Source organism: Penicillium expansum (genome assembly GCF_000769745.1).
Source record: "Penicillium expansum strain MD-8 chromosome Unknown contig336, whole genome shotgun sequence".
Classification (NCBI taxonomy): Eukaryota; Fungi; Ascomycota; class Eurotiomycetes; order Eurotiales; family Aspergillaceae; genus Penicillium; species Penicillium expansum.
In genome coordinates this window covers 53,031-79,105 of record NW_015971470.1, presented here as the reverse complement: position 1 = coordinate 79,105, position 26,075 = coordinate 53,031, and the positions used below count along the sequence as shown (strand labels likewise).

The following is a 26,075-nucleotide window of genomic DNA, read 5'->3' as shown; positions in this document are numbered from 1 at the left end:
GATTTCTAGCAAGCCGTACGGTCTTAAGATTCTTTGATTTTTGTGTCGCTCCTCGATCATGTCTTCACTCAAGATGTGGCTTCCATATTGCTCTGGGTCTTCGTGCAAACGAGATACTATTTTGATTTAGGGCGAGCTGTAAGTCAATTTGTCCGGTTGGCTGCATTTGCCGCCTTGTGACGTCTTTTTGATTTATCCTTTTTAGATGTCTTTTTAGATGTCCTTCTTATAGATATTTTGCCCGCCTTCTTTGGCTTTATAGACACACGGCCGAAGAAGGAGAAATACTTAATTTGTGAAATATACATGAATAACCAGGGACCAGAGACAGTTTGATGTACCTATAGATAAGTTCCAAGGCTCAAATGGTTACCTATGCCTTGAGCTTAAATTTCCTTGAAATGCTCCAAGGTTCCAAAGTGAGGTCTTCTTAATTGAGCCTCTCTAACCCCATGGGTCCTACGCCGCTTGATAGCCTCACCCTTCCCAACTCCCAACGTTGTTGGGGTTTCTGTTCTTTGTTGTAAATTAACCCAAGGTTAACTGCGGCTTGTAACTACATACTTGGAAGGCAGTAACTCATTTTTACTCCGAGTAAGGATTACAGCACGCAGCCAAATACATGCACTTAGAAGATGTAGTCAAGGGTATGTTATGTCTCGACCAAGATACAAATCAACAAATGCCCATCGATGGAATGATACACAGCAAAGCACAGCACAATCAAAGAGAGATGAAAAACGAAGCAGCTCGTAAATCGTACATAGAAGAAAGTGCTGGAGACCAGGTTCCTCATGACACCAATACTCAAGACCTCAAAGCTCCCAGGCTCGAACGCTTAATCTCAAATGCTCGAGATCCCTCAATCAACCCATCAGAGAACTTGGTCACAGCTACCCACGCCGGACTGAACTGTCTCACCTCGTCAAGAGCCGGGATGAGGCCGATTCGGTTGTTGTCGCTCCATAGGCAGGTGATACGGCCCGTGATAGAGGACTCGTCAACCTCATTAGTCTCAGGCGAGTCATGCTTTGAGAAATCGACATCAACGGTCCATTTATTGTCCCATGTACGACTCCACAGCTGGATCCGGTTCAGACCATCTGGAGACGGGTTTAAGAAGCGGTGATCCGGAGCGGAGGAGCCAATCACACTGAAGTTCGTGATGTAGTTGCCGTCCATGTTGATACGGCAATTACGTGTGTTTTGGCCTGATACTTCGAATCGGACAGAGGAGCTGTCTGGTTGAGGGTGGGAAATACTGAAGGAAATCCAGTCCGGCGACAGCTCAGAAGCCTCAAGCAGAGAGTCGGCATCCTCGTTGGAGACGGATAGAGAGTCGGCACTGGGGACAACATGCGGTACTGGTGCACTCCAGGAGCATCGCTGGACTTGGTTTTTGCCTCTGAAAATCCAATCACAAGTCTCATTCTGGCCTGCTGCGCTAGGGAGTCCGTAGGTAACATCCTTGGTAAACGGAGGCATGCCAGTCAGTGAAGCAGTAGAGATCCCGTTGTCGAGATCGACCTCTTGCAGGAAGAATAGCTTCAGGCGGTTGGAGTCTGCGAACGGGAAGGCGACAAGGTTGTAGATCATGGTTCCTATGAACACAAAGAGTAGGAAGATAGGTAGGTGGTATGTGTAGCGGTGGATAAATGGCAGTATAGGCGCAAAAAGGAGTGCAGTAAGACTGGCAATGAAGAGATAGACAATCAGCTGGGGGCTACCGTCCTGGCCGGTCTGGCTGAGAGCGCTGGTAATCAGAAGACCCAGCGGTACGATCAGCATAAGAATTACGGGAGCTGTGATGAGCAGCTGCAACAGCCACGTCCATCGCGGCAACACGCCACTCCATCCCTGCTCGTGTGAATACACGTTCGGGTCTTTCTCTTCTTCCTCGTCGTCTAATTCATGAGATGCGCGGTCTACCCCAACGCGGACGTAATTGGCAAAGGTGGGGCGGTGTCGGCCATGCAAGAGCGATGTTGACTCAGTCGGGTCTTCTTCAGCACCATCGTCTTGGTGCTCATCGCTCGATGCAGCAAGGCGGCTTCCCTGGGTACTAGGCCGTCGTGATTCAGCTAGTCTACTGACGTACTCTGACTTCGTTGGCAGAGAGAACAATTCCAAATAGGAGATCCATGTGGCCAAGAAGGTACCGGCAAAGTAGAAGAACATGAAATAGCCACCAGCGAGCCCTTCCTCGTTCTCATAAACGGTGCCAACCACCATGAGAGACCAGGTAAGAACAAACATCCAAGTCCAGGTATAGACTCGATGAAAGGCTGATGGGCGTGCAAAGTCTGCGACGCGAGATACAAACCAAGCCAAGAAGACCCAAGCCGAGATCATCATACTCCATACGGCGTAGGAACTGCTATGGGCAATAAAAGGGTTGACTTTCGTCACCATATAAGCCAGTCCAACAGTCACTGCTGTAGGAATGGAGATCAAGAACGGGAATCTGAAGAAACCACGCAAACCACGCAATGGAATGTTGTCGTCGTTGAGCTCGGAATACGCCGATGAGCGGAAGAGATACATCTTGTCAGCCCTTGTAAGAATAATGCTAGTAACAAGCAATGTCAATGGCGCCACAATCAGCAGAGTGACAGACAACGCAAAGAGCGTGTGCAGACGGAACACGGCAAAAGCACTCCCAAACAGATCGAACCAAACAGCCCGTGTACCTGAGCCACTAGGCACAGTTCCATCGTCGCGTAGATGTCCGTCGAACCGATCAGTGGTGTCAGACACAAGTTCTTCTGTCGTAGCAACCGCAGTAGAGAGCATATGCCAAAGCGAGTCGATACTGGTGTGCCGGGCATCATCCTGATCAGTATGATAACGAGCTCTAGGTTCAAAGAAAGCGACATCCAGACCGCGCAGGCCCAGGATACCGTCCAGAATAACATAATCCGTCTGGCTGCTGACAAAGCCCTTTTCGAATCCATTGGCACTCAACACCGAGCCGAATGGGTGCTGTGATTTCGCATACGCCTGGGTAACCTCCGTGTCCGAGCTGCGGAATAATGTAGCACGACCTCCAGCACCCGCACCCTCCAGGTTCAGGAATGTGTGCGCAAAGCGTGCCATCGGATGCTGACTGTACGCGCGTGCGCCGTTAAGATAGTCCTCCTCGCCATTGTTGAAAAGAACCACCAACCCGCGGCGCGGCGCATGGCCCGGCGTCAGGAAATATTTCACCAGCTGCAGACACGTCACTACACCAACTCCATCGTCTGTTGCTCCGTACCCGGTTGAAACGCTGTCATAGTGTGCGTTGACAAGTACTCCTCCCTTGCCAATGGGCATCCGGCCGGGAGTCTCCCACCAATTCTGTTTGCTATCTTCCGAGCCGCGAATGTAGACGAGGATATTGGTGCCTTCAAAGTAAACGCCGACACTTTTATCAATAAATGTCAGGTTAGACACCAGGTCGTCGAAAACAAAAACATCAGGCTTCTCCTCCTTCGCGTCGCGGTATTCCTCGGTGGATGGGGCGGACTGCCTGATCGCGTCGATGCGCTCGAGCAACCACGAGCGGACCTCATCATTCTGGTGCGAATTGTAAGGGTGGAAGCCTTTTGTCAGGCTTTGGAGATCTTGCCATGCCTCTGTGAGGTTGAGGCCGTTGGGGGTTGCCTGGGGCGCGGATGGGACATTGAGGTGGATTATTAGCAATGGGATAATCAAGGCAAGGTACACGGCCGTGGTGATTATTGTTACCGGCCACGGCGTGAATGCCAGAGGGTTTCTGGCCTTGTAGGTAGCCATACCCTATGCTGTTCAAGCTGAGAGAGAATGGATGGAGTGGAGGGTGAAGTTGGAGTCGAATTAAGGCAAATGCGGGGGTAGCTGGTGGTACCGTCATTACGGTACATAATTGTTACATACATTTATGTACATATGCATGTGCGCTACACAAGTCCTACTACACCAAAAAAAAAAGGAGAATTGAGTGAAAGAAATGTGAATTGCTTAAATTCTATGCGATTACACATTGACAAAAAAATAATCCAAGTCCGTAACCGCTAGCGTACTAATGCATTTCCCACAATAACACAGAATGAAGAATGATCTTTGCTCATATGGGTAGAAATATGTCTGCCTGTTTGATCCAGCTACGGATCGTGAATAAAGAAAACAGGGGATTGAATAAAAGGAAGAAATTCGAGGGCCTAGGCTTATTTTCGACTGCAAAGAAAGGGGGTATCGTATCAAGTATTCAAAGGCCCAACGTCGATATAATCATCGTCTCCGTCGTTGATGACAGTTGCGTTCATCAGCCCAGCCATCTGGCCTTCATCTTCGTCCAGTTCTTCGTCGTCATCGTACATCGTAGCTTCGGCTTCTTCATGGAATTGTGGTTCACTTCGGTTCAAGTGGTCCCGAAGTCGATTGACACCATCACCGCTGAACACACAGAAGACGTCCCGTTGTTGTTGCGTGAACTCTGGGGGCGCTTCTCGGCAGAATGCAGTGAGGTTTTCTCGCAGGAACTCTTGTACGCCAGTCAAACTCAAATGAGTCAGGCGTGGGCAGCTATTTAGCAAAGCATGAATGCCCTAAGCCGTAATGTCAGTATTGCATATCGTGTACACCAGGACTTTTGACCAAGACTCACCTTCATTCTCAACTGAACGCAATAGCTCAGGTGCACACGCTCTAGACTGCTGACGGAAGGATGATGGCCCATTTTGGGCCGTGCCAAAGCTAATATACTCTGGTCGGTGATAGCCTGACATTTGACGAGCCCGATTCTTCGAAGCTTCGGCAAGGTTGCCAATTGCTGTACACTACGGTCTGTTAGGAGGTTGCAACAAGCCAGGTCGATGTACCGAATGCGGTTGCAGGACTTGACCAGGTTTATCACGGCCGAGTCCGAAATGTTCGAACAGTGCCCCAGGTGCACATAGTGGAGATTCTTTCCCAACCTGCAAATAGCCATCACAGATCGATCTGTGATAAATCGGCATTTGGCAAGTACCAGATTCCGCAAACGAGGAGCTGCACGCACGATTCGCTCCACCGAGTCGTCCCTGACGTTCTCGCATGCGGTGAGATCCAGGATACGAAGGCTGTCAAATGTCATTTGAGGAGGTAACGACAGGAACGCATTGTCGTCAACTTCAGTACAGTGCGCAAGCCTCAGTTCTCGGAGATGCCGCAGTGTCGTGAGCAACGGAGTCACTGATATGCTAGTGACAAGTTTGCAGTCATGCAAGTCGATTTCCAGTATAGATGGGCAGTTCTCGGCAAAGGACTGAATTGCCCGGTCTGAGACATTAGAAACTCCATTGAGTTTCAACTACGAAAAAAATTAGCGCTTGAGGTCCATCCAAAATTCCACATATAATCTACATACCCTTTTGATTTGACGGCACTTCTGTGATACAATGAGCAAAGCGTCGTCGGTGACTTTTGAACATCCTGTGATGTTAAGGCCTTGCAGACGAGGACAGTCTCTAGACACCGTAGCGAGGGTGTGGTCTGTAAGGTGTCGCAATTCTGAAACATCCAGCGCCTGCAAATGCCGGTTCCCCTCCACCAAGTCCGACACGCCCTTATCCGTCAAGTTCTTGCAGCTTGTCAACGTCAACCGCTCAATCCGCTTGCACTGGTTGAAAGAGAGAATGGTTCCATCGCTGACATCATCTGACAGAGCAGATAGATTCAATCTCTTGATAAGGTCTGCGTAGTTGAAAAGACTGTCCGGTTTCCCCAACGATGTAGTCACGCTTCTCACGTTGGCCCAGGTGTTGCAACTCGGCCGATGCCACAGTATCCCTACGGAGTTCGCAGCCCATCCTCGACACACCAGCATGGAATTCAGCATATCTGAGGGCGCAACCAATTTCGAGAAGATCGCGATCAGAATCTCGGGTGGGAGGCGGCCGATCGGCGGCAGTGGCTCGGATAGTTCACTTGACAGTCGAGAATCGCGGAAATTGGCCACACCAATGGAGGATTGCGAGTCGTTGGCCTGGGCCATGAAGAAATCGGTGTCATCATCGGCGGCACGTTCGGGTGACGTCGATCCAGAGGTTTCGGAAGGGGCTGCACTTGAGCATCGACCGGCTTCTCGTAGCCGATGCATCCTGTTCGGGGTGGATTCGCTCTTCGAAGTTCGCTTCAATATATTTTTCGGGTGTCGGTATGGTTGAAATCTCATAACTTCAGGTAACTCTGCATGGGCGGTGCATGTGAGACTGGAACAGGCAAGTCCGGTCCACAGATGCAGCCAGTCTTTGATCAACCAACAGTCCTGAGACCTTTTTTTGTCTGAAGACTGGTAGATGAATGTAATTTTCGGGAAATATCTGCAGCAAGGTGGGTTCACGAGGGATGTAAGCGTGGTTTCGCGGCGCGTATTTGGATGGCAAGGGAGAGGTGGACAAGGGCAGATCGTTCAAAATGAAGTTGAACCAATCTAGATCATGACCCCAAGCACCCCTTGGGTCAGATGCAAATGCGTAACCAGAAAATCAATGCAAGTAAATGTGAAGGGATAAAAGCGGCAATGGAGGGGGGATGAGGCAATGGGGCCGGGTTTCACAGTGCTGCGGAGTCAGTGCCAAGCACGGCTTATCGTTTTGATAAGATGGGAGATGGGTCTGCAGATGGTATAGCACCTTTATGGAATTTGAATGTAAACTCTTTCTATAAAGGAAAATAAGAATTAGAGTGGCTTACTGGACTAGATGAAGACAAGAAGTAGTCAAAGTCGTTTGATGTGATCTTGTGCTCGATCTACAATCGATTACTCGATGTGGGAATACTGAACATCTGACCTCATTGGAATGTAGGGAAGCCCTGCTTTCTTCCAGAATCTCTTCCACATGTATTCAAAGATCTAATTCTAGTTAGATACATAACTATCTCAACCAATTCAATTGTCTAGGCTTTTCTCGGATCCTTGACCCAGCCACGCAAGATGTTCTTCTGGATTTTGCCAGTGCTGGTCTTGGGTAGTTCAGTAACCACTTCCACTTCTCGAGGAATCATAAACTTGCTGATCCCGCTACTATTTCGAGCCCAGTCAATCAAGTCTGAGCCTTTTAGACTTTTCCCCTCCTTCACTGTAACAAAGGCTTTTGGTCGTTCGCCCCAATGGGAGTCAGGAACCGAAACAACACCAGCCTCCAAAATGTCAGGATGCATGACTAGCATGGACTCAAGGGCAACGGAGGAGATATTTTCACCGCCTAATCATCGTTAGCAATCCATTTTCTTGGTAATTGAGCCGCTCACCACACATACCACTGATGATAATATCCTTCGCGCGATCAAGAATCTGAATCGTACCATCGGGATGCCAGACAGCCAAGTCTCCGGAGTGCAAAACACCTCCTGCAAATAGTTTTCGAGTTGCCTCGGGGTCCTTGTAGTATCCTCGGGCACAAATATTTCCAACAAAAACAACCTCGCCAATCTCCTGGCCATCCTTCCGGACATCAGCGATGGTACCTTCAGACACCTCGGTCTTGATGACCCGAGCTGGGAGACTTGTAATAAAGCCGTGGCCTTGGCGGGCCATCCTCTGGTATTTCTCCTTGAGAGGAAGCGCGTCCCATTCTGGCAAATAGTAGCCCTTGGTGATCGGGCCGTATGTCTCCGTCATTCCATAGGTGTGTACAGGATGCAAGTTTAGGTCAGTCATTTGCTCGAAGAGAAGGGGGGTTGGCGGGCTTGCTGCCACCGTGACGCGGACAGGCTTGGGCAGTCTCTCTGCCTCTTTCGCGTTGCAGAGCAAAGTGTTTACAGTCGGTGCAGCATTGAAATGGGTGATGTGCTCCTCTTTTAGCAACCTCCAGATTTCGGGGTAGTCTATCTTGCGTAGACAATAATGGGTTCCGCGAACGGCTGTGACTGCCCATGGAAATGTCCAGCCTATATTTATAAATACATATGTTAGTTCTGCGGGTCGATTCCAGATAACTCAAGTGAATAATATGCACTAACCCATAGCGTGAAACATGGGTAGCGTCCATAGATAACGGGCACGTCCGCGGTGGTAGTTCAGACCAGCTTCAATGACGTTTCCCAATGTTGCCAGGTAGCAGCCCCGATGACTGTACTCAACGCCCTTGGGACGGGCTGTAGTCCCACTGGTATATGCCAACGCAAGTGTGGACTCTTCATCAGCAGCATGACTCTCGAGTCCTTCCCAACCCTGAGAACCTGTGTCGATGTCGTGCCGGAGGCCCTCCAAAACAGCCTCATCGAAGGGACCTGTCAGCTCACCCTCCGTTGCATCAGTGTCAGTATCTACGATAATAGGAATGTGGGGGTGTTTGGATCGATAGTTCTCCAGAAGTGGAACATATTCCTCGTCGACGATGATAACTTCTACACCACCATGATCAAGAATATAAGCAATGTCTTCTTGCTTCAGACGATAGTTAACAGCTGCAAATATATTAGTTCAATTGATATCTCTCTTCAAAAGACAATGAGTTTACCAATGTTGACAGCGCCAGCTGCGGCAATTCCGAAAATCGACTCAAGGAATGCTGGGGTATTCGGACAGAGTATTCCCACTCTGTTGAACCCATGTTTCTTGAGGTAGTAAGCCATACCCCTCGCTCGATCTGCGGTCTCGCTGTAGCTCCTGCGAAGGACCTTGTTGTTGGCGGTTACATGGTAGATCGCCTCAGCCTGTGTAATTATTAGTTAGATCATTGAATTACTACCTAGGTACCACTTGCAATGAGCTTACATTGGGTTCAATGGCAGCAGCACGAGGAAGAAAGAAAGTCGGGGATAGCGTATGGGTATTAACACGGTGTTCAAACGGCGGCGTTGAACCTGTGAAATGACCAAGCAGGCCCGACAGCCGAGACTTTGAACTAGACATACTACTAGCATAGATTGCACAAAAAGGTGTGGTATCAGAAGAGGTATGTCAATGAAGAGGAAGGAAGAGGAACGAAGAGGAAATTATTGCATTATGTAGAAAGATTGTAGGGAAATGAAATACTCCAAGTTGGAGAAAATGCGGGGATACTGGCGGTTAACCTTGGCTATGAAAATCACAAGCGGGGAGACGGTTCGGGTATCAGTTCTGGGGTATCCGGACTAAAGGATTTGAATATGACCTCAATTTTCAGGAATGCCTTGATTTACGTTGTACCATCGCTTCAATCGATCATCGTGGATTTGATCTGTTGTGGTTGTGTGGGGACAAAACCGGTGGGTACTGAGTCACCCCAGAATCATCCAATTTAGACGGAATTTGAGTGGATGGCGTCAAGTCATGAACGTATCTACATTTCACAGGTACTGGTTACTTATTATGGATATACTCAGGGGAGTGTGGGGATACATTTAGGCAAGATATCCCATATGGTTGGCCGTACGTCAAAAAGGGCTACCAAGTTTAAAAAAAAAAGGTATAGGTCAAAGTATTTTTTGATCATAAGAATCATGTTGAACTCTTGAAAATTGTTTCTTTGGATTAAACCGCCACGGCGCGAGTCAACGGCCAGCTATTTTGAACCTTTAATCCCAATCGACTCCGTTTTTTCGACTTTTGAAAATTCCGAAGACCCCAGTCCCCGAGGCGTCATGTGCGTCACAGACAGTGGTATTCATGAGTAAGGGAACCGGGCCGCAGACAAAGGTCGGTCGGCTTGCCGTTCAAATTCGCTGAAAGAAAACCGTCCACGATTCCATCCCAGAACCATCGCTCGACACAACAACCAGCCGCGCTAAAGGTATCTAGTAGCCATACTGAGCAAGCTGGGTCTTGGTCTTGCTGTCCACGTTCGCTCCCTGCTCGGCCTTGGCAAGGACACGGCGAGCGGCCTTCTTGCGCTCGTAGTAAGCCTTGCTCTTGACCTTTCTGCGCTCCTCGAGTCTGTAAAATTGTTAGGATTTGTCGATTGACTCAATCAACCACACTGGGATGATAAGTTAGAGATTTAACATACCTGGAAACAACATCCTGGTACTTCCAGCCAACCTCGTGGCTGAGACGGCCAACGGTGCAGTACTTGCGGCCGGGGCGGAGACGCAGGACACGGAGAGCCTGGGGAACAACGACACGCTTCTTCTTGTCGTAGGGAGGGGGAACACCCTCGAAGACCTTAAGGCGCTCCAGAGCGGCGGCACCACGGGCGGTCTTGTGGGGCATCATACCGCGGATGGCCTTGTAGAGGATACGGGAAGGAGCGCGGAAGTGGAAGGGACCACCACGGGTGGGGTTGAAACGAGTCATCTTGCGAAGGTAGGCGTGGTACTTGACTGTACGGCGGAATTTCGAGTCAGCTTTCTGATACCCAAATTGTGGTGCATTTCCTCCAGAAGTTGGCCAAACTGCCATAAACAGAACTGCCAGTAGTTTCGATTTGCGGGCGTTGTCGGTCGTTTCCTTCCTCCGCAATGATTCACAGTCCCCAATATCACACAGAACGCATAGGAAATATATTCGAGAGGGGGTTGAACGTACGCTTCGCGCGGAAGAACTCGCCGGAGATGTTGAGGGCCTCACATCTCACAACGACGATCTTCTGACCGTTGAGCAGCTGCTTGGCGACAGTGCTGGCCAGACGACCGAGGAGGTGTCCTTTGCCGTCGATGACGACCTATTTCCAAACAATTTAAGTTAGCGACAAATTCGACATGCACATTTTGGAGGCGAGAGTGGCGGCACTCAAGTCGTTGGGTATAAACGCACCACTGATTCGAAGGAGGACATCCTGGTGATCTAATGTCCCGTGGGATGGATGTTGTCGGCGGTTGTTGTCGTGGGTGTCAAGTCGACGCACACAACGAAGTCGGATGGCTCGATGAGAATGGGCTAAGCGAGGGTCCGCTCACTTTGTGTTAATGGCGAGGGTCGCAGCCCTAAGCCTGACCAATCATGGGTCACAAAAGTCACGTGTGTTGTCCTTCCCAGATCCGCTCAGTATCGTATTACGTAATACTTTTATTTCTCACTGTGCGCCATGATGGTTCTCTGTTCTGTGTGCCGTTAGGGCATCGGCTTAGGGCTGATATACCCTGTTCTAGAAGGTCATTGTAAGATCGACTGATTATCTTGAAGTTGCGAGGAACGGGGAATTGGGAGCCTTTGATACTTATAATTCCAATATTCGGTCCAAATTCTGTACATTATACTGACATATACAACTACTAGTACAGATGCTCTTTCACTTCCACGTAAACCTCTCTCTTGTTGTAGAGAAGTCTGTCTTATCGTCTTCTTCGATACCAGATCTATGATCTAGCCAACTTCAGGTGGAAACATTGGGTCCGATGACTAATATATCCAAGAACCCGTCCACGCCGAGGCCATTGTTTTTTTCCCCAAAGGAACCTCCGTCTCGCATGAATAACCAAAGCCATTGTGACTTTCCACTAAGCCTCATCTCCCACTCATCCTATTCGTCTGCGATTCCACCGTGCACCAACAATCCACTTGATTTCTCTTTCATAATACACCTTTAGGCAAGGGTCTCTTCATACTCGGATCATGCAACGAAAGACGCGTTTCGTCTGCATCTCTGATACACACGGATATACGCCCTCCGAAGCGGGTTTCAAAATACCAGCAGGGGATGTCCTGATTCACGCCGGCGATTTGACAAACAATGGAAGCCTAAAAGAGCTCCGTAGAACAATGGATTGGATCTGCAAGGCCGACTTTGAAATCAAAATCATAGTTGGTGGTCAGTCCTTCAACTTGTTGTTCACACGCCCGATTCACACTTGATTTATCCCGGGCATATAATGGAGGTTATATCTTCGCTGCTCGCCAAATACACCATTTAATTTGCAGGAAAAGGTCGATACAAAGGCCCTAACCTTTTGAATAGGCAACCACGATATCACCTTGGACCAAGCATTCTACAGGGAGCATGGACAAAACTTTCACGGTCAGCACCTCGAAAATCCACATCACTGCCTAAAGCTCATCACGGAGTCGCCTTCGGTCGTTCTACTTCGCCATGAGCCCGCCCTGATTCGTTTGACACGGGTGGACGGACCAAACACAGTATTTAAAATATTTGGGTCCCCATACTCGCAATCCCAAGGAAAGTGGGCATTCGGATACGAATCAAGTGATGCTGCTGCGCTGTGGGACCAGATACCAATCGACACGGACATTGTCGTCACACATACGCCACCACGATCTCACTGCGACCAGAAACCGAACGGAATGTTCGCTGGATGTGCTGCGCTCCGTACTGCACTGAGCCTCGTTAGGCCACACTTAGCTGTTTGTGGCCATGTGCATGAAGGACGAGGGTACGAACGGGTTCGCTGGCGAGGCAAGCTTACAAACACAGAGACGGAAATAAAAACACAGCCAGAATCTGATTCAGTTGACTATGTCACTCGAGGCATTCTGCCACCCGTGGGTAGCAAGAAACAGAGCCTAGTCGATTTGACTGGCAAACGGGATAAACGACTAGACAACGAGGGATTTTCGCACCCTGGGCAAAGACTGCATGATCTCGCAAAGACTCAACAGATATCATCAGCCTCGCCAGGGCCAGAGTCATCTGCTGGGGTTCTTAAAAAGGCAAGTCCACAAAACTTGCGCAGTGCTCACCCGTCCCTGGGTGCGGGTAGCCCTGGCTCCGGTGGCCGTGGTTCTGATTACGCCTTGCAAATACTAAGAAAGGAAACCTGCATTGTCAATGCCGCTGTTTTTTCCACTAGCTGGCCGCATAAGGGGGGCAAACGGTTCAATTCGCCGGTTGTGGTTGATCTTGAACTTCCCGTGTGGCAGGACAACCACGCGGTTGCGAACGGGTGAATATGTTTGCCCATGGAATCAAGCAACTTTTGGAAATTGCATTTTATTCGGCCCCATCGATAAGTAACGGCAATCACCCCTTTACTTTGGCTGTGCATGGTGGCTTGACGCCAGATTCTACCTTCTCCCTGGGACGTACTGTGACCTTGTGGGCTTTGGCCCTGTTGACTTCGGTGGTTGGGCGCCTTGGTGCTTCATGATTTTTAACATTGGTCGGCTAGTGACTTGATGCACGACCCTAATGCTGTCAGACTGTCTATGCTTACATCATTTCTTAAACTGTGCGCCGCATTGGCCTCGGGTGTGGTAGGTGAACCCGTCAGACTGCCAATGCAACTCTGTCAATGCAACTCGAGCATAAGCTCCATGCTCTGTAATGTAGGGATACTTGGAACAGATTCTAATATCGTTCAGATTAATAGAAAGAGAAAAAAAAGAAATTCCCACGATTCGCTCTCCTCTTCTCAAACTGCACAAACACCGAATTACCCCTCTTGTCTCATGTATACCCCGCATGCAATGTACAAACCCATCTGACCGATCGCAATCACATCAAGCCACACGCGCCTGTGATATCACAACTCGATTTTTGATTATCATCACCGTAAGTTCCTAGGCAGTACGGTGTACACAAGTCATCTGCAACGCGGATCTCCCCAAAACTCAAAACTTCCCTAAATGCAGCGCTTCGAAACGACCTGTTAGTGGCCAAAGTCTGGCCCGCTAAGAGCACAAAAACTTGAAACAATCAATGAATGGCTCCTCCCGCTCTCTCTTTGGTACCCGATCTGACCATGCACAGCTGATTATCTATTAATCATGGGAGGTTGTAAGTTTGTGTTTGTGTTCGGTTCTTCAGCAGGGATTTGGGATTAGAGCACACTCTCGCACACCATCCTCGTGGGAAACACATGCTTCTCGCAAGGGTTGCTGCTTAGTCTGGCGCACTCCTTTCTAGAAGGCGTTTAGTGGCTGGACTGAGTGGTCTGGCCACACTACTCTGTACTCCGTACAACATAAGTACTCTGTAATAGTAGAGATTATTATTGCATAAGAGGGTAATACTAGGCATCATTATTGCAGGCAACCTACATTGCATCTGCATTCCTGTTTCCCGGGTAGCGAACCTACATCCGTTTCGAGCCAGCCACGATATATGTAGTGCATTTTAGTACGTACTAGTAGTTTACGTACATATATCGTTATTTGTAACTTGCTTACCTGGTTATTTGGCCTGGTCCAACTCTTCGGTGTTACTATTATTCCAACTATACTCAAAACATCTAAAACATAGACTTTTTCCCAACATCCAATCCTGAATCCACCGACCCTGGCCCTAGTGGGGTTGCGTGACTATCAGGGAAGAGGGGTATCTGTAGATCACGGTTTAAGCGCATAAGGTTACAACCCTGTGTTTCAGAGGGAGGCTTTGTGTGACCTCAGGAGCACTGCTGATGGGATCGGAGGATTATGGATTCGGCTGGTGCAGCCGGGTTGGAAAGTGCGCAAGTCAGTGGTCTGCCTGTGCTATCATTGCCTGGAGATAAATCGACTCCAGACCGAGGGAAAAGTATACTACAATCATTATCACTATCACACGAGAAACTGTCAAGTGACAAAGTCAGGGAGAGAAACAAGTTTAGGGCTATAGAGGTACAAGATTTGAGGCGGAGATTTGAATGGATCGTAGGCCATCCTCGCCTTGAGAGATGGGACACCTTAACACTAAATAGAATAGACAGATATATGATATTATTAGTAAGATCGAGAATATTTAGGCAATAGCAATAGTAATACAGAGTAGTAAGATAATAATGTGGTAATGCTGACACAGCGTTAACTCACCCGGCATTTGCAACTTCTCCAATAAACTTGTTATGATCGGGGCTGGCACACGCATCAGCTCCGTTCAGCATCGGTCTGGATAATTCCTGCGCCGCGCGGACCGCAGTACCGGGTCCAGATGACTTGGAACCAATGGATAGGCCGGACCGTCCGAGACAGAAAGAGTACGGAGTACAACGTAGTTTCATCATGATAGTCTACTACAATTGTCTCATAGTCTACAAAGGACAGATTAATGGTTGGAAGATACGTAGTCTCAGGTGGGGGTGTTTAGCAAAGACACGTTGTATAATGGGGCCGGTGTGGGACAAGTGCCAGCTGTGCCAGCTGTTTTAGCTTGGGAGATTATTGGGTGCGAATCAATGCCTGAACTATCCAAGGTACTTCGTGTTCCGTGGGATCTAGAGATTCTCAAAACATACTCCTCCGTAGTAGAGAGCTGCATTCGTTTTGAATTAAGGATGAGAATCAAATATTGGACTGTTGAAACAATATTGAAACATGATAATCTACAACATACTAACTATATATAGTAATATGCACATTCTTCAGAGAAGGAAATTTAAGGCCCACGGAACCTTTCGGGAAGATGGGGGCCATTACCATGGGACAAGTCAGGCACTGATTTTCTTTACTTCAAAGGTTCGTATAATGTATAGAGTATGTATGTATACAACGTATACGGAGTATCAAACACCCAATTAAAGGTTCCAGGTTAAACAAGCGAGTTGGCTGGTTGGGGTGTGTGCCTTGAACAAGGCGAAAAATACAAAATACAAAAGAAATAATAAAGCGAAACAAAGCGAAAGTACTCCGTAGTGAGGCGAGCGAACCTAAAATGGCCAAAAACCCGCAGGCACTAGCGACTATAGGAAAGTTGGGGATATGCAGGAGAGACTGGATTGAGAAGAGTAAGGAAAGATTAGCGTCATGACGATTCCAAGAGAGGGGGGGCGACCCGATCCCTTTGGAATGGAGGGATCATGGTCCTCGTGTTAATTGATCGCCCCACCGCAAATAGGCCAAATGTTCAGGCGAGGCTTGATTGGCAGGAATTTCAACAAATCGGATGAAGTGCTCAGACCAATAATGACCGGTGAAAGTCAGAGTTCTGGGGAATAGAAAGATTTTAATGATTATGAGAGGGGACAGGATATTAGGTTGGGCATCTGGCTTTGAAAGTCTTTGAACGTCTTGATAAGATCTATCTTTTTTTTACTTCTATGTTCTATGTTGTATGTGACTCTTTATGTCTCAATATTACAGATAACATACAACATACAACATACAACATACCAAATTCCAGACCTTCTATTTGTGGCGCAGTCATTTGTTCGCCCCCTGGCATATTATTCGGTTGGCTCGGGAGTCTGAGAATAGACGGCAACTCTGACAGCTGATTCATTCATTATTCATTGTCACATCTGAGTCTTTTTGGAGGGTTTTTTTAGTCTGTCAAATTTTCACGGCAAATCGGCCATATTGTTGACTATTCCCTTTACTTCTTCCTGCATTGCAAATCATCTCCAGTTCATTCTGGATCGGTGTGGAATCTTTGCTACGTCAACGTCAGGTTGTTGACATTCCATATCTCCACCGCCTCTTTACCCCCTCTCACTTTTATCTTCTTCCATCCCATTCAATTCAGGGCATGCAAACAAACAATTGCCTACAATGTCCTCACCACCAGATATAGACCCATATGCAGTGCTTGGTGTTTCCAAGGAGGCCACTATCCCTGAAATCAGGGCCGCCCACCGAAAGCGGGTTCTCAAGTGCCATCCAGACAAGGTTCAAGATGAGTCGCAGCGGATTGCTGCCCAAGATGAATTCCAGAAAGTCCAACAAGCCTATGAACTGCTCTCAGATGATGTCCAACGGACTAAACATGACCAAAAAGTCAAGATAGCCGAGTTGAAGCGTGAATTGCTAGAACGGAGACGAACAGACTCCACGTACAACTCTTCGCGGGGGAGTGGATCCGGCACTCGCGAATTCCGCAATGGCCACGTCGTGGAGGAGAGAGTCCCGATGGAAGTCTTCTTTGAGGAGACAATGCGATTCACGGACGAACCACGATCCATGTCGTCTCGCAAATGTGAAGAGTTTGGCGTGCGCTCAAAGGTGAAACCGACAGAAGAGAAGAAGAAGGTTCGAACACCGACGAGCATGTTTCACCAAGCAAAGGAAATGCGGGATACGGCCAAGGCGACACATTCCGACCGTGCGAAGACGCGTGCTCAGGAGCGACGACGACAGACCGAGGCAAAGTCCGAGGTAAAGAACGGTTTCTTTGAATCCGACGAGGAGGCATCCGATTACAGTGCTCCTCGCTACGTTCACACGAAGCGAACTTCAACAACGCCCCGCCGAGAGCAAGATTCACGATCGCGACCATCGGACTCCTCTCGTCGCCGTGAACGCGCCTACGACGAGGATGGCGATGTGTCTGATCATTGGCAATCCAAGATGGCTAGTCAGTCCTGCAATGCAGAGGATTATATCGCACGCAAAGCCCGGAGTTCCAAGTCCCCACGACGGTACCATGGTCACGACCTGGCAGAACCGGAGTCGTCCAGTTCGCGATCCGCGGGACGGTCTACTCGCACCCGCCGTCGTTCTTCGTCGCGCGACAATTCCTACGAGCATCTTGAGTCGCCCCGAAGCTACGAGGTCAAGCCACCCAAGATGCAACCCTCCGCTACCTCCCCGAGTATCAAGACGTCTCTCCGTCCCTCGTTCCTCAACACCCGCTCCGCGACCACCTCTGGCTTCACCCGCCCGAAGCGGGAGACTCGCGACCCCCTACTATACGAAATGGCCCACGAGCCACTGCCATCGCGAACTTCGAGAATGCGCGATCGCAACGACTCGGGTTACTCCAGTCCCAGCACCCCTGAAATTCTCCAGAGGGGCAGTTCTCCCAAGACGTCAACCCGTTACAAGATCGTCAAGGAACCAGATCACGTTGTCGTAGAACCGAAGTCATCAAAGTACCGCTCGGCGAGATCCCCCGACCGGGATCGCATACCCTCTACACGACAGACACCCAAGCGAAGCAGCACCTATCAGACCTACGCCACGGAAGACTCGCCCCGGGTTGAGACTCGGTCTGCGCGCCCTTCTTCTCGTCCTTACCCGGATGTCGAATACATCGCCTGTCCGAAGGAGAAGGACATCAAGTACGCCCGGGCATACAAGCACGATGACATCAGTTACTCGCCGAGACATGCCCATTATTACGAAGAGGACATTCGCCCTCCTGCTGTAGGGAGACGCCAGTCTGCCTATTAATTCAATCAACCATGAAACCCATGAAACATGATTACATACGACAAACCACGCCTCCAATACGCTTCAAATTTTAAATTTTCAATTTTATTTTTTTTTTCAATCTCACCAAGGAGTCGGGGCGTTTTCAATTCTCCGCTTTTCGCATGCGCCGCCTGTTCCACCGCGCATTGGGACTTTTTTTTTGGACTTCGATTTCCATTTGTGTCACCTGGTGCGCTTATCTCCGCGCAGCCGAGGCGAAGGACCAGGATCGGGATGTATCCTTGTTATTTCAGTTGGCGCATTAGGGCGGGTATGGGTGTGGATGATGTGTTGCATCTATCTTGCCTCAAATCCTGCACTTGTGGCGTATGAAATTGTCTTGTTGGTTCCTGCTTACTACTTTCTTTTTCTTCTCCCACTCTTTTTTTTCCTTCTTCTTTTTTATTATATACGTTGTTACTCCTGGGCTATTTCCAGATACCCCGTGGACTATCTTGTTGGAGAAATCCAATTAACGAATTACGCTTTTTCACATGATATGATATGCCAAAACCTTGATCCTTCGTTGGTTTCTTTGTTTCTCCTGTCGACTTTTCGAGTTGTAAGACGGATATGCTGGTTGAGTTGGGTTGGGCCACAGAAAGTGGCGGGGAAAGCCTCATAAGTTTGTGTACGGTGATTGGATTTTCTAAGAATAGACTATTGATGTATTTAGGCAAACCTTTTCGATCAGTGCAACCTTGGAATGTTTTAGAAGGCTAACTACTGGCTTATTTTACTCTTGGGGGCTGGTCAGCCTTGTTGGGCTGGTCAGCCTTGTTGGGCTGTCAAGGGTCGAGGCTCAATGAGAATTTGATTATCGTTTCCCCCGGGCTTGTGGTACTCTCCATCGGGTCTTCGACTCGATCTCAGAACTAGTCTTCTCCAAAACCCAACTTGGGTCCGACTTCTATAACCTAACCCAACCTAAGACCTAATACTAGGTAGGTACCTACCTATTAGGGCCCTAGGAAAACCTAATTTTATATAAAATAGAGCTCTTAGCGTTTATAACGCTACGAAGTTATCGAACTAAAATACTACAAGAATAGTCGGCCGCCTTTGCGGCCTTATGATATCTTTTTGGCTGTCTTTTTGGCTGTCTTTGTTTTGTATATATTTTGCTGCTCATCTCAGTTGTATAGATAAACGGTAGAAAAAGGCGGAGAGAGGCTTAATTTGTGAAATGGACTTTTCTATGTATAACTTTGGATTTATCATACTTATTCTAGTTTCCCTACTGTATTCTAAATTTCCAAGGTAGGTACTAGTATATGAACGCTGTTCTTCTCAGATGGAACTTGACTTTGCTTTTTCCCCTCTCATCTCTATATACGCACGTTCTGTCTGAGGGCTGTTACTTGAAATCTAATATCGTGGTTTCTTGTCTCTCGATTTACTCCCTTTTTCTTGATGGCGGATTTGAACCTTGTTCGCAAAACTCAGGGCGGTAGCTCAGGCGGTGCAGACGTGGGTCCTTCCAAGGTTATGATTTGACTTCTCTGCAAAGATCAATACATACTAATAAATGAGTTAGAATAGCAGGGTGACTGGCGCTGTTGGAATTGTGATAGGCCTGATCATGTCAAGGCCGATTGTGTTGAGCCAAAGCGAAAGAAGAACNACTTACACTCACAAAGCTCGAATGAGCACTGGCATTGCCATTTTCATTGCTGCCTTCGGGTATCCCAGTGGCAGCAATGAAAATGGCAATGCCAGTGCTCATTCGAGCTTTGTGAGTGTAAGTGAAAAAGATTCTGGTTGAGAGCGGCAGCAGATAAGCTCAAGTACTAATACGGATATAGGGAAGCCAAATTGAAAACCTCACAATCAACTGGGGCGTCCCTGCTGCTCCTTCCATCACTCCCGCGTCTGTCATTCAAAACTCTACAGAATTCTACCAAATCTACCGTCCCTCAGTAGCCAGCATTAATGCATGCTACCCGCCCATCTCAATCACCCCCCGCGCCTACCCAGCGATCTCTTCCTCCTGCCGAAGTTTTGCAGGCGCCTAGTGTTTCTCGTGGTGAATTGCTGGCATTTCTGATTTCTGACTCAATTTACTGGGTCAACGCGGACTATGGTGCAAGAACTGATAAGTGCAAGCATGGAGCTTATCAGAGAGGGAGTTCGTAGTGAATTCGAAGCGTACGACTCGCATTACAGTGGCAATGGTGATGGTAGTATGGATTATACAACTGATGCTAGTGAGGCAAACACCAATGAGTCCAATCTGCAGGAGACAGAGGACCAGTAAGAGAAGATCTGAACACCCTACTTTCTATTTAGTTTTTTTAATATGCCTTTATTATTCAGAACTACCCCACTACGCAAATTAGCATTATTCTGATTCAATCATGTAATGATCTTACGATATAACACCGAGTTGGTGCGAGCTTAGGCCAGTACATCCCTTAGGAACAAATCAATATAAGACGCTTTCATTCTAATTATCCCTGTCTGTTTGAGAGTCAAGAAGCTAATACATGACCATAGGATATCTTTTATTCAGCATGACCTATTCCAAGGTTGGCCTGGATAGAGGATGGATGGCACGCATACTTGTTTCATCTCTCAATTTACTGAGAACTAAGACCGAACTTGAGGCGTATTGCTGTATTCTATTCCTATTAGCCTTTCCTCGGCACGGCATAAGTCGACTTGGAGTGACAAATTTTGCAGCCCCGGAGGATATGTTAGCTTACTCCCAAAGGCTATTAGGCAACCGTGATCGCAGCCTCGTCGAAGACAATCCAACATCATATCGAGATTGGTTTCAAACGTAGTTTATGATTATTCACTTCCATTCCATATAGGTGACCCGTTCTTTTTCTCTCTCATAAACCACCGCCACCATTTTGATATTTTTTTTCATCTTGATTTTGAGACCAATTACACTGTGTACGGCGAAGGAATGTGGCCTACCCTAGCCGAAAGCGTTCAAAGAACATAGGACCAGAGTAGAATTCCCATAAGACAGTGAGCATACTATATAGGCCTATCTCGACGTATTGAACTTGGCTCAAGGCCTTTAAGCCTCATGCTGTCGCCAACTTCGCAAATTTCCCGCCAGGATTTTCATTCAGAACGTTTGGTAGAGAGCCATGTCCACGTCACTAGCGTTGGGCAAATCATTTGAATCCATGGTCTCTTGGAATACTGAATAACTAACACGTGGTGTTAGGCCATAGTATTTACTGGCTAGCGCTAAATTTTCCTCTAGTGGGATCTCATCGAAGGTGTGATAGCAGTCGAAGTCTCCGAGTATCTGACTTTGAGGAGTGTTCTGAGTGAGGTTTGCACAAAGTGAGAGTGAGAAAAGGGTAAACATAACGCTCAGAACGAACGGTCGGATATGTTTCTATGATTCATTTGAGAACGCATATGTACTGTCACGTATCGACTTCGGGTTTCTGGTCCATCGAGTTGGTAGACCAGTTGCGCACGGACGTACGCCACGATACCCGTGGACATACCTAGGTAGTGCGCCACTGTGGGTTCGACGGGTACTTGCAGATCCCCCGCGATCTCGGACGTATGAGGGAAAAAAGAGATTAGCATCATTTATAGGTTTCGTTACCTAGTCATACTAAGGAATTTACACAACCCAGGGAAGCAACGATTTGGGGACCTATCCGGGAAGGTACAATCTTAGAAACCTCAAAGGGCTTTGGTGGAACACTTACCAAGGCCTTGGTTGGGAGTCTGGATTGTTGTATTTTGGCATAAGCAACCGGATAATATGGACTTCAAGGCTCACCCCCATCATAATTGCCGCATCTCTCTGGGTATCTGTAAGTTTGCTACAAGCCTGGTCATCTTTCCTTAAGACACTTCCCTCGCAGGAGCTCTAACATGCTTGCAGTGTTTGAGAATGCGTGGTGCTACCACTATCTGGTAGACCTTCATGACTGTCAGTAATGTTCGTCCCAATCAGCTCAATGACACAGGCAGAGAGAATATGGAAGACCCTGAGAAAACAAAGCACAACTACATGGACCGCCCGGATCATATCGCACGAGCAAAGCAATTTATCACACAGCTACAACTTGGCATATGCTGGAGGCTTTATCAGAAACTGCTTCAATATCAGAATAATTTGCTAGCTGCATACAGTGAGGAGATCTTGTCCACGGGCTGAAGAGAGCCCAGACACTCAGAAGATTTACCGTTGCCCCTATCGCGCATAGATGGCTCTTCGCTTCATTGTTTTCGACTCCGATGAGGCATTTCCAAGGATTTCAACTACCCAATTCCAGCTAGCTGGCCACGAGGGATGCCAAGGCCCTACCAGAGCATAATCTATGACAATTTTCGTATCGTGACAATCGTGACATTCGTGTTCGCCATGGAAGATGGAAGAGCAAAGTGTCCCCGATCTGATTATAAGTGCCAATCAGATTTCCTCGGGACTCACATGCATGATGTTCGATACAACGTGCAAAGAGTATGACCACTTTTCTACCATACTGAAGCACCTGTTTGGCTATAGTCTAGAGCTTCCAATTGTTGTTCATGGACAAGAGCACAAGCCAAATTGTCGGACTTTCCGAGTGGTAATGCAGTATATCCGACTACTTATTTCCCATGGTTATCTCTGATCCTACTCATAACTCCACCGAGGCTATGCCGGGTCACATCGTCACTTGGTTGCATTGAATACTGTCCTCCCTTCTCTAGTTCAGATTATCTCGTTCCTTAGTCGTACAATCCGATATCAATTCCATTCCTTCTTCATTACTGTCCACTCTCCGCTCTGTTGAGTTGAGTGTCGGAATTTCCTCCACAATTTTCCTCCACAATGGCGGCGACTGGTAAGGCCTTCTAACGGAGGTGCGCACTCGAGTTGGCTTTGGCAAATGGGCTGGCAAGCCTTGATGTGCAGGCGTCTCTCTGCCGACAAGCGAAGAACCAATTTTGCAGCGATGTGCCTATATCCCAGAGGATGAGAGCCGTACAGGCTACGTTTGAGCCTAATTCCGAAAGTCCCAATGTTTCTTCGACGTCGAAGTTTGACAAAATTGGCTATGTCAAATGTATTGATGAATAAAATGCTTTTGCTAAAGCGTCATGATAGATTAGTCTGCCTCCGGTGGCCTTTTCTCATATGAGAATTATCCTGAGTGTGTAGGTAGCCTCGGAGGTAGCCTCGGCTTCATATCTCACATTTCGAGGCAACAAATTAAGAAGAATAGATTCACTTATCCAATATCCAATATATACCAGGCCTTGTGAGCCTTTACCCTGCTGGCACAACAATTTTCTGAGTGGCGTGATAATTACCCAAGTCCTACCCTGTAAGGACGGAGGCCGACTTTTCTTTTTACAGCGGTACAAACAAGTGGTATACATAATCGCAGGTAATATTAATATCAAATCACAGTGTTGAGAAAAGAATAACCGAAGTTATGTACAGAGCAGGAGACACCGGTAATGGTATCATATATTAATAGGAGGACGCCAGGGTTCTATGCCTTCCTTGGCCCAGTTTACTTCTTGCCAGCTCGCCATGTCTAAACGCATGCGCACCGAGTTTCCGTTTTAAACAAGGACGTATAATGCACACATCTAACAGCAAAATCAGGGTTAGAACAAGGTGTAGTGGGATGTTGCATATCTCAGGGTGAAGACATAGAGCTTACCATAGACAGACCCAAGATCATTGAGAACCAGAAGAAGGCATTCTATGAAGGAAGTCAGTGAGAACTGCAAAATATCCAAGCAAACAAACAACAGCTTACATTGAGAATTGTCTGGCCACGGAAAAAGCGAGACTTTTGGATCGCAACAATAGGCAGCTGAAGCATCATAGCCAGGAAACCGTATCCCCGAAGCTTCTTGGTGATGCAGCTCATGACTAGCTCGTGGAATATAGAGCTGACCAGGAATGTGATAACCATAGCTACAGGCTGGGAGAAGTTACACCGGGAGGGCCAGTAGACGTGGCGGAAGAGGAAGTGGTGGACAGGGACGTTCCACTCGCGAGAAAATTCCAACCTAAGTAAAAATTGGTTAATCGAATTACCCGAACATTTAGAACCACAATTTCAACTTACCAGTCACAGGAATTCCACCAGTCTGCATAGAAGTGACGATCGGCGAACCGAGTCAGCTCTGCAAACGCACCCAGCACATATTCGAAGATCACGAGGAACACCAGCAGGAAGATGATCATGAATGGAAAGAGGAGCATGCTGATGGTTTCGGCAAGGATGAGAGCCTTGTCTGTGATGTTGGAAACGAGTCGAAGTTGGGCGCTGGCCTCTGCCAATACGGGGACGATGAATTCCTCGCTGGTCAAAGTGAGCAGGAAGATACAACCAAACACAGCAGCGGCCTTCCAGCCAATTTCTGACCAGCGTCGCTCCTTTCGGCGAGGATACTCTAGCTCATAGCAAAGAGTCGGACAAAAGAGGAAGTCAACATAGTTTCCAATGTGCAGGTTCTGCGGGTATGAGATGTTTCCTAGTGGGGAGGTCAACTCCGTGGCAAGATCTTCGCGCAGCCTCTCTAATGGCTCCGCGGACTGGTCTTCATCGTGCTGCTTCATTGACGGCCGACGTCGGTGTACCTCCGGGTAATGGATGGCAGCCGGAGGCTCCGGCGTCTTTGGGCCTGGCTGATCGAGGGAGGCAAGGCGGCGCTCTGTCTCGCTGAGATGCCCATTATAAAAAGCGTATGAATGCAGTTTCATTAGAATGGTCAGAGTGTGCAGCGTGAAGAACACCTGCGCAGTCCAGGTCCATTGCATCATGAAGGGCCAGCTGTTCTTCTTGTTAGCTCTCCAAATTCCGGCGTTCAAAACAAGCCACAAACTCACTTTATCCATAGAACCAGCCAAAATGCTTCACCTAAGCTTTGTACTATCATACCTCCGCGCGACCATTGCAGCCACTGCGGACCACCCCGCCACAACCGGTGCATAGGCAGGACGAGCCCTGAGCTTATCACCATTGCCGCATCGCTGAGCCCCATCCCCCACACATTAGCCGTTAGGAGACTCCAAACGCGCACCTGTAGGGGGTATCCGGTATCTTTGATATTGCGCAAGATGCTGGTCCCGACCATGATGGCCAAGCCAATCCAAAAGAGAGTAAAGAACCCTCGGAAGTTATGATAGTCGCTATCGGGATCAAAATGTGACACGCGAGGCACATAATCTATAGTGTAAAACAGGCGATTGCGAGCGCGGACTTGCTTCCTCGCGGACGAGATCGAATGCGCTGACGGGGGAGCATCTTCGGAAACAGGGGTTGAGCGGCCACTTCGGATGCGACAAACATATTAGCTATTGTCTGAAACCCAGTACGGTTGTGATAATCGAGGGCAAGTTACCTTATATCATGAGCTAGCTTATCCACTGGAAGAGGGAGAGGGATAGCCACGTCGGACTTTCCATCAGGTTGTATCGGCACGGCGCGCGGCCGCAGATTCGCAGATTCATTCTTGGAGATGGCGCTAGACATCCTATATGGGCGCAATTGCAGAATCAGGGGGTTTGCACATTGAAGATACTGAGACAGAAACTTGGAGACACCTAAGATTATGTGGGGTCAGCTCTGTTTTGATTTGTTTGGACTCGAAACTCGAAACCAAAAATCACGGGCCACTACGTCAGACTGCCTTTATAGTACTTATGTTGTATGTACAACATACTCCGTACGTTATACAATATACATGCAGGCTAGGCAGATGTAACTAGAGGCGCAAACTGTTGAATTGTTGATATATTTATATGTAGGATCTTTATCATGCTTGTATATTTTATTTTGGTGCAAGTTAGTTATAGGTATTTTCTCTCACGATGAGCAGACATTTTGTATGTTGTATATAAGATCTTTTAGTTATAACTAAGTATCTTTGCATTGTATTCTAGTTAGTACTTCTACGGTTGTAATTTCCAAACCTGCCAATTATGTCATTCTTCTGCCTCAGGTGTCAATTCAAAGGCGGTGTAGCTGAGATGGTATCAAAGAGTCAGGTGATCCAGGGTAGCCAAGCTAGTCCTCTTCAATACTAGTGCCCCATGCCAAGATGCCAGGTCGACTGCCATGAGGAATAATAATACAACAGTCCAGACCTCCAGACCAACAGCCTTGATACTTCTTTTGTTTCCTCGGTTTTATGAGCGCGGTGCTTGGTTCAC

At 47.9% G+C, this 26,075-nt stretch overlaps 7 protein-coding genes across 7 annotated transcripts; 3 read left to right on the top strand and 4 right to left on the bottom strand.

Annotated features, from left to right (window-relative positions):
• Positions 1 to 807: 807 nt before the first annotated feature.
• PEX2_095660 (M28 family metallopeptidase) lies at positions 808 to 3,777 on the bottom strand (the record flags this gene model as incomplete). Its single annotated transcript, XM_016746836.1, has 1 exon — positions 808 to 3,777. The coding sequence occupies one exon, from the start codon at positions 3,775 to 3,777 to the stop codon at positions 808 to 810; it is 2,970 nt and encodes a 989-aa protein (XP_016593940.1).
• A 443-nt stretch (positions 3,778 to 4,220) lies between these two features.
• On the bottom strand, positions 4,221 to 6,100 carry PEX2_095650 (putative ubiquitin ligase complex F-box protein GRR1; the record flags this gene model as incomplete). Its single annotated transcript, XM_016746835.1, has 5 exons — positions 4,221 to 4,568; positions 4,628 to 4,792; positions 4,842 to 4,937; positions 4,991 to 5,311; positions 5,369 to 6,100. The coding sequence occupies 5 exons, from the start codon at positions 6,098 to 6,100 to the stop codon at positions 4,221 to 4,223; spliced, it is 1,662 nt and encodes a 553-aa protein (XP_016593939.1).
• Positions 6,101 to 6,900: 800 nt separating this feature from the next.
• On the bottom strand, positions 6,901 to 10,702 carry PEX2_095640 (putative AMP-binding domain protein; the record flags this gene model as incomplete). The annotated part of the gene is made up of 9 exons (XM_016746834.1): positions 6,901 to 7,208; positions 7,264 to 7,893; positions 7,966 to 8,412; positions 8,466 to 8,661; positions 8,723 to 8,852; positions 9,737 to 9,862; positions 9,936 to 10,320; positions 10,454 to 10,589; positions 10,682 to 10,702. The coding sequence occupies 9 exons, from the start codon at positions 10,700 to 10,702 to the stop codon at positions 6,901 to 6,903; spliced, it is 2,379 nt and encodes a 792-aa protein (XP_016593938.1).
• A 777-nt stretch (positions 10,703 to 11,479) lies between these two features.
• On the top strand, positions 11,480 to 12,769 carry PEX2_095630 (metallophosphatase domain-containing protein; the record flags this gene model as incomplete). Its single annotated transcript, XM_016746833.1, has 2 exons — positions 11,480 to 11,675; positions 11,823 to 12,769. 2 exons carry the CDS (start codon positions 11,480 to 11,482, stop codon positions 12,767 to 12,769), a joined length of 1,143 nt encoding a protein of 380 aa, XP_016593937.1.
• A 3,519-nt stretch (positions 12,770 to 16,288) lies between these two features.
• On the top strand, positions 16,289 to 17,908 carry PEX2_095620 (J domain-containing protein; the record flags this gene model as incomplete). The annotated part of the gene is made up of 1 exon (XM_016746832.1): positions 16,289 to 17,908. The coding sequence occupies one exon, from the start codon at positions 16,289 to 16,291 to the stop codon at positions 17,906 to 17,908; it is 1,620 nt and encodes a 539-aa protein (XP_016593936.1).
• Positions 17,909 to 19,574: 1,666 nt separating this feature from the next.
• On the top strand, positions 19,575 to 19,944 carry PEX2_095610 (Zinc finger, CCHC-type; the record flags this gene model as incomplete). The annotated part of the gene is made up of 2 exons (XM_016746831.1): positions 19,575 to 19,670; positions 19,735 to 19,944. 2 exons carry the CDS (start codon positions 19,575 to 19,577, stop codon positions 19,942 to 19,944), a joined length of 306 nt encoding a protein of 101 aa, XP_016593935.1.
• A 3,526-nt stretch (positions 19,945 to 23,470) lies between these two features.
• Positions 23,471 to 25,395, bottom strand: PEX2_095600 (putative sterol o-acyltransferase (APE2); the record flags this gene model as incomplete). Its single annotated transcript, XM_016746830.1, has 6 exons — positions 23,471 to 23,497; positions 23,572 to 23,613; positions 23,671 to 23,926; positions 23,986 to 24,748; positions 24,802 to 25,193; positions 25,265 to 25,395. The coding sequence occupies 6 exons, from the start codon at positions 25,393 to 25,395 to the stop codon at positions 23,471 to 23,473; spliced, it is 1,611 nt and encodes a 536-aa protein (XP_016593934.1).
• Between the last annotated feature and the right edge of the window lie 680 nt (positions 25,396 to 26,075).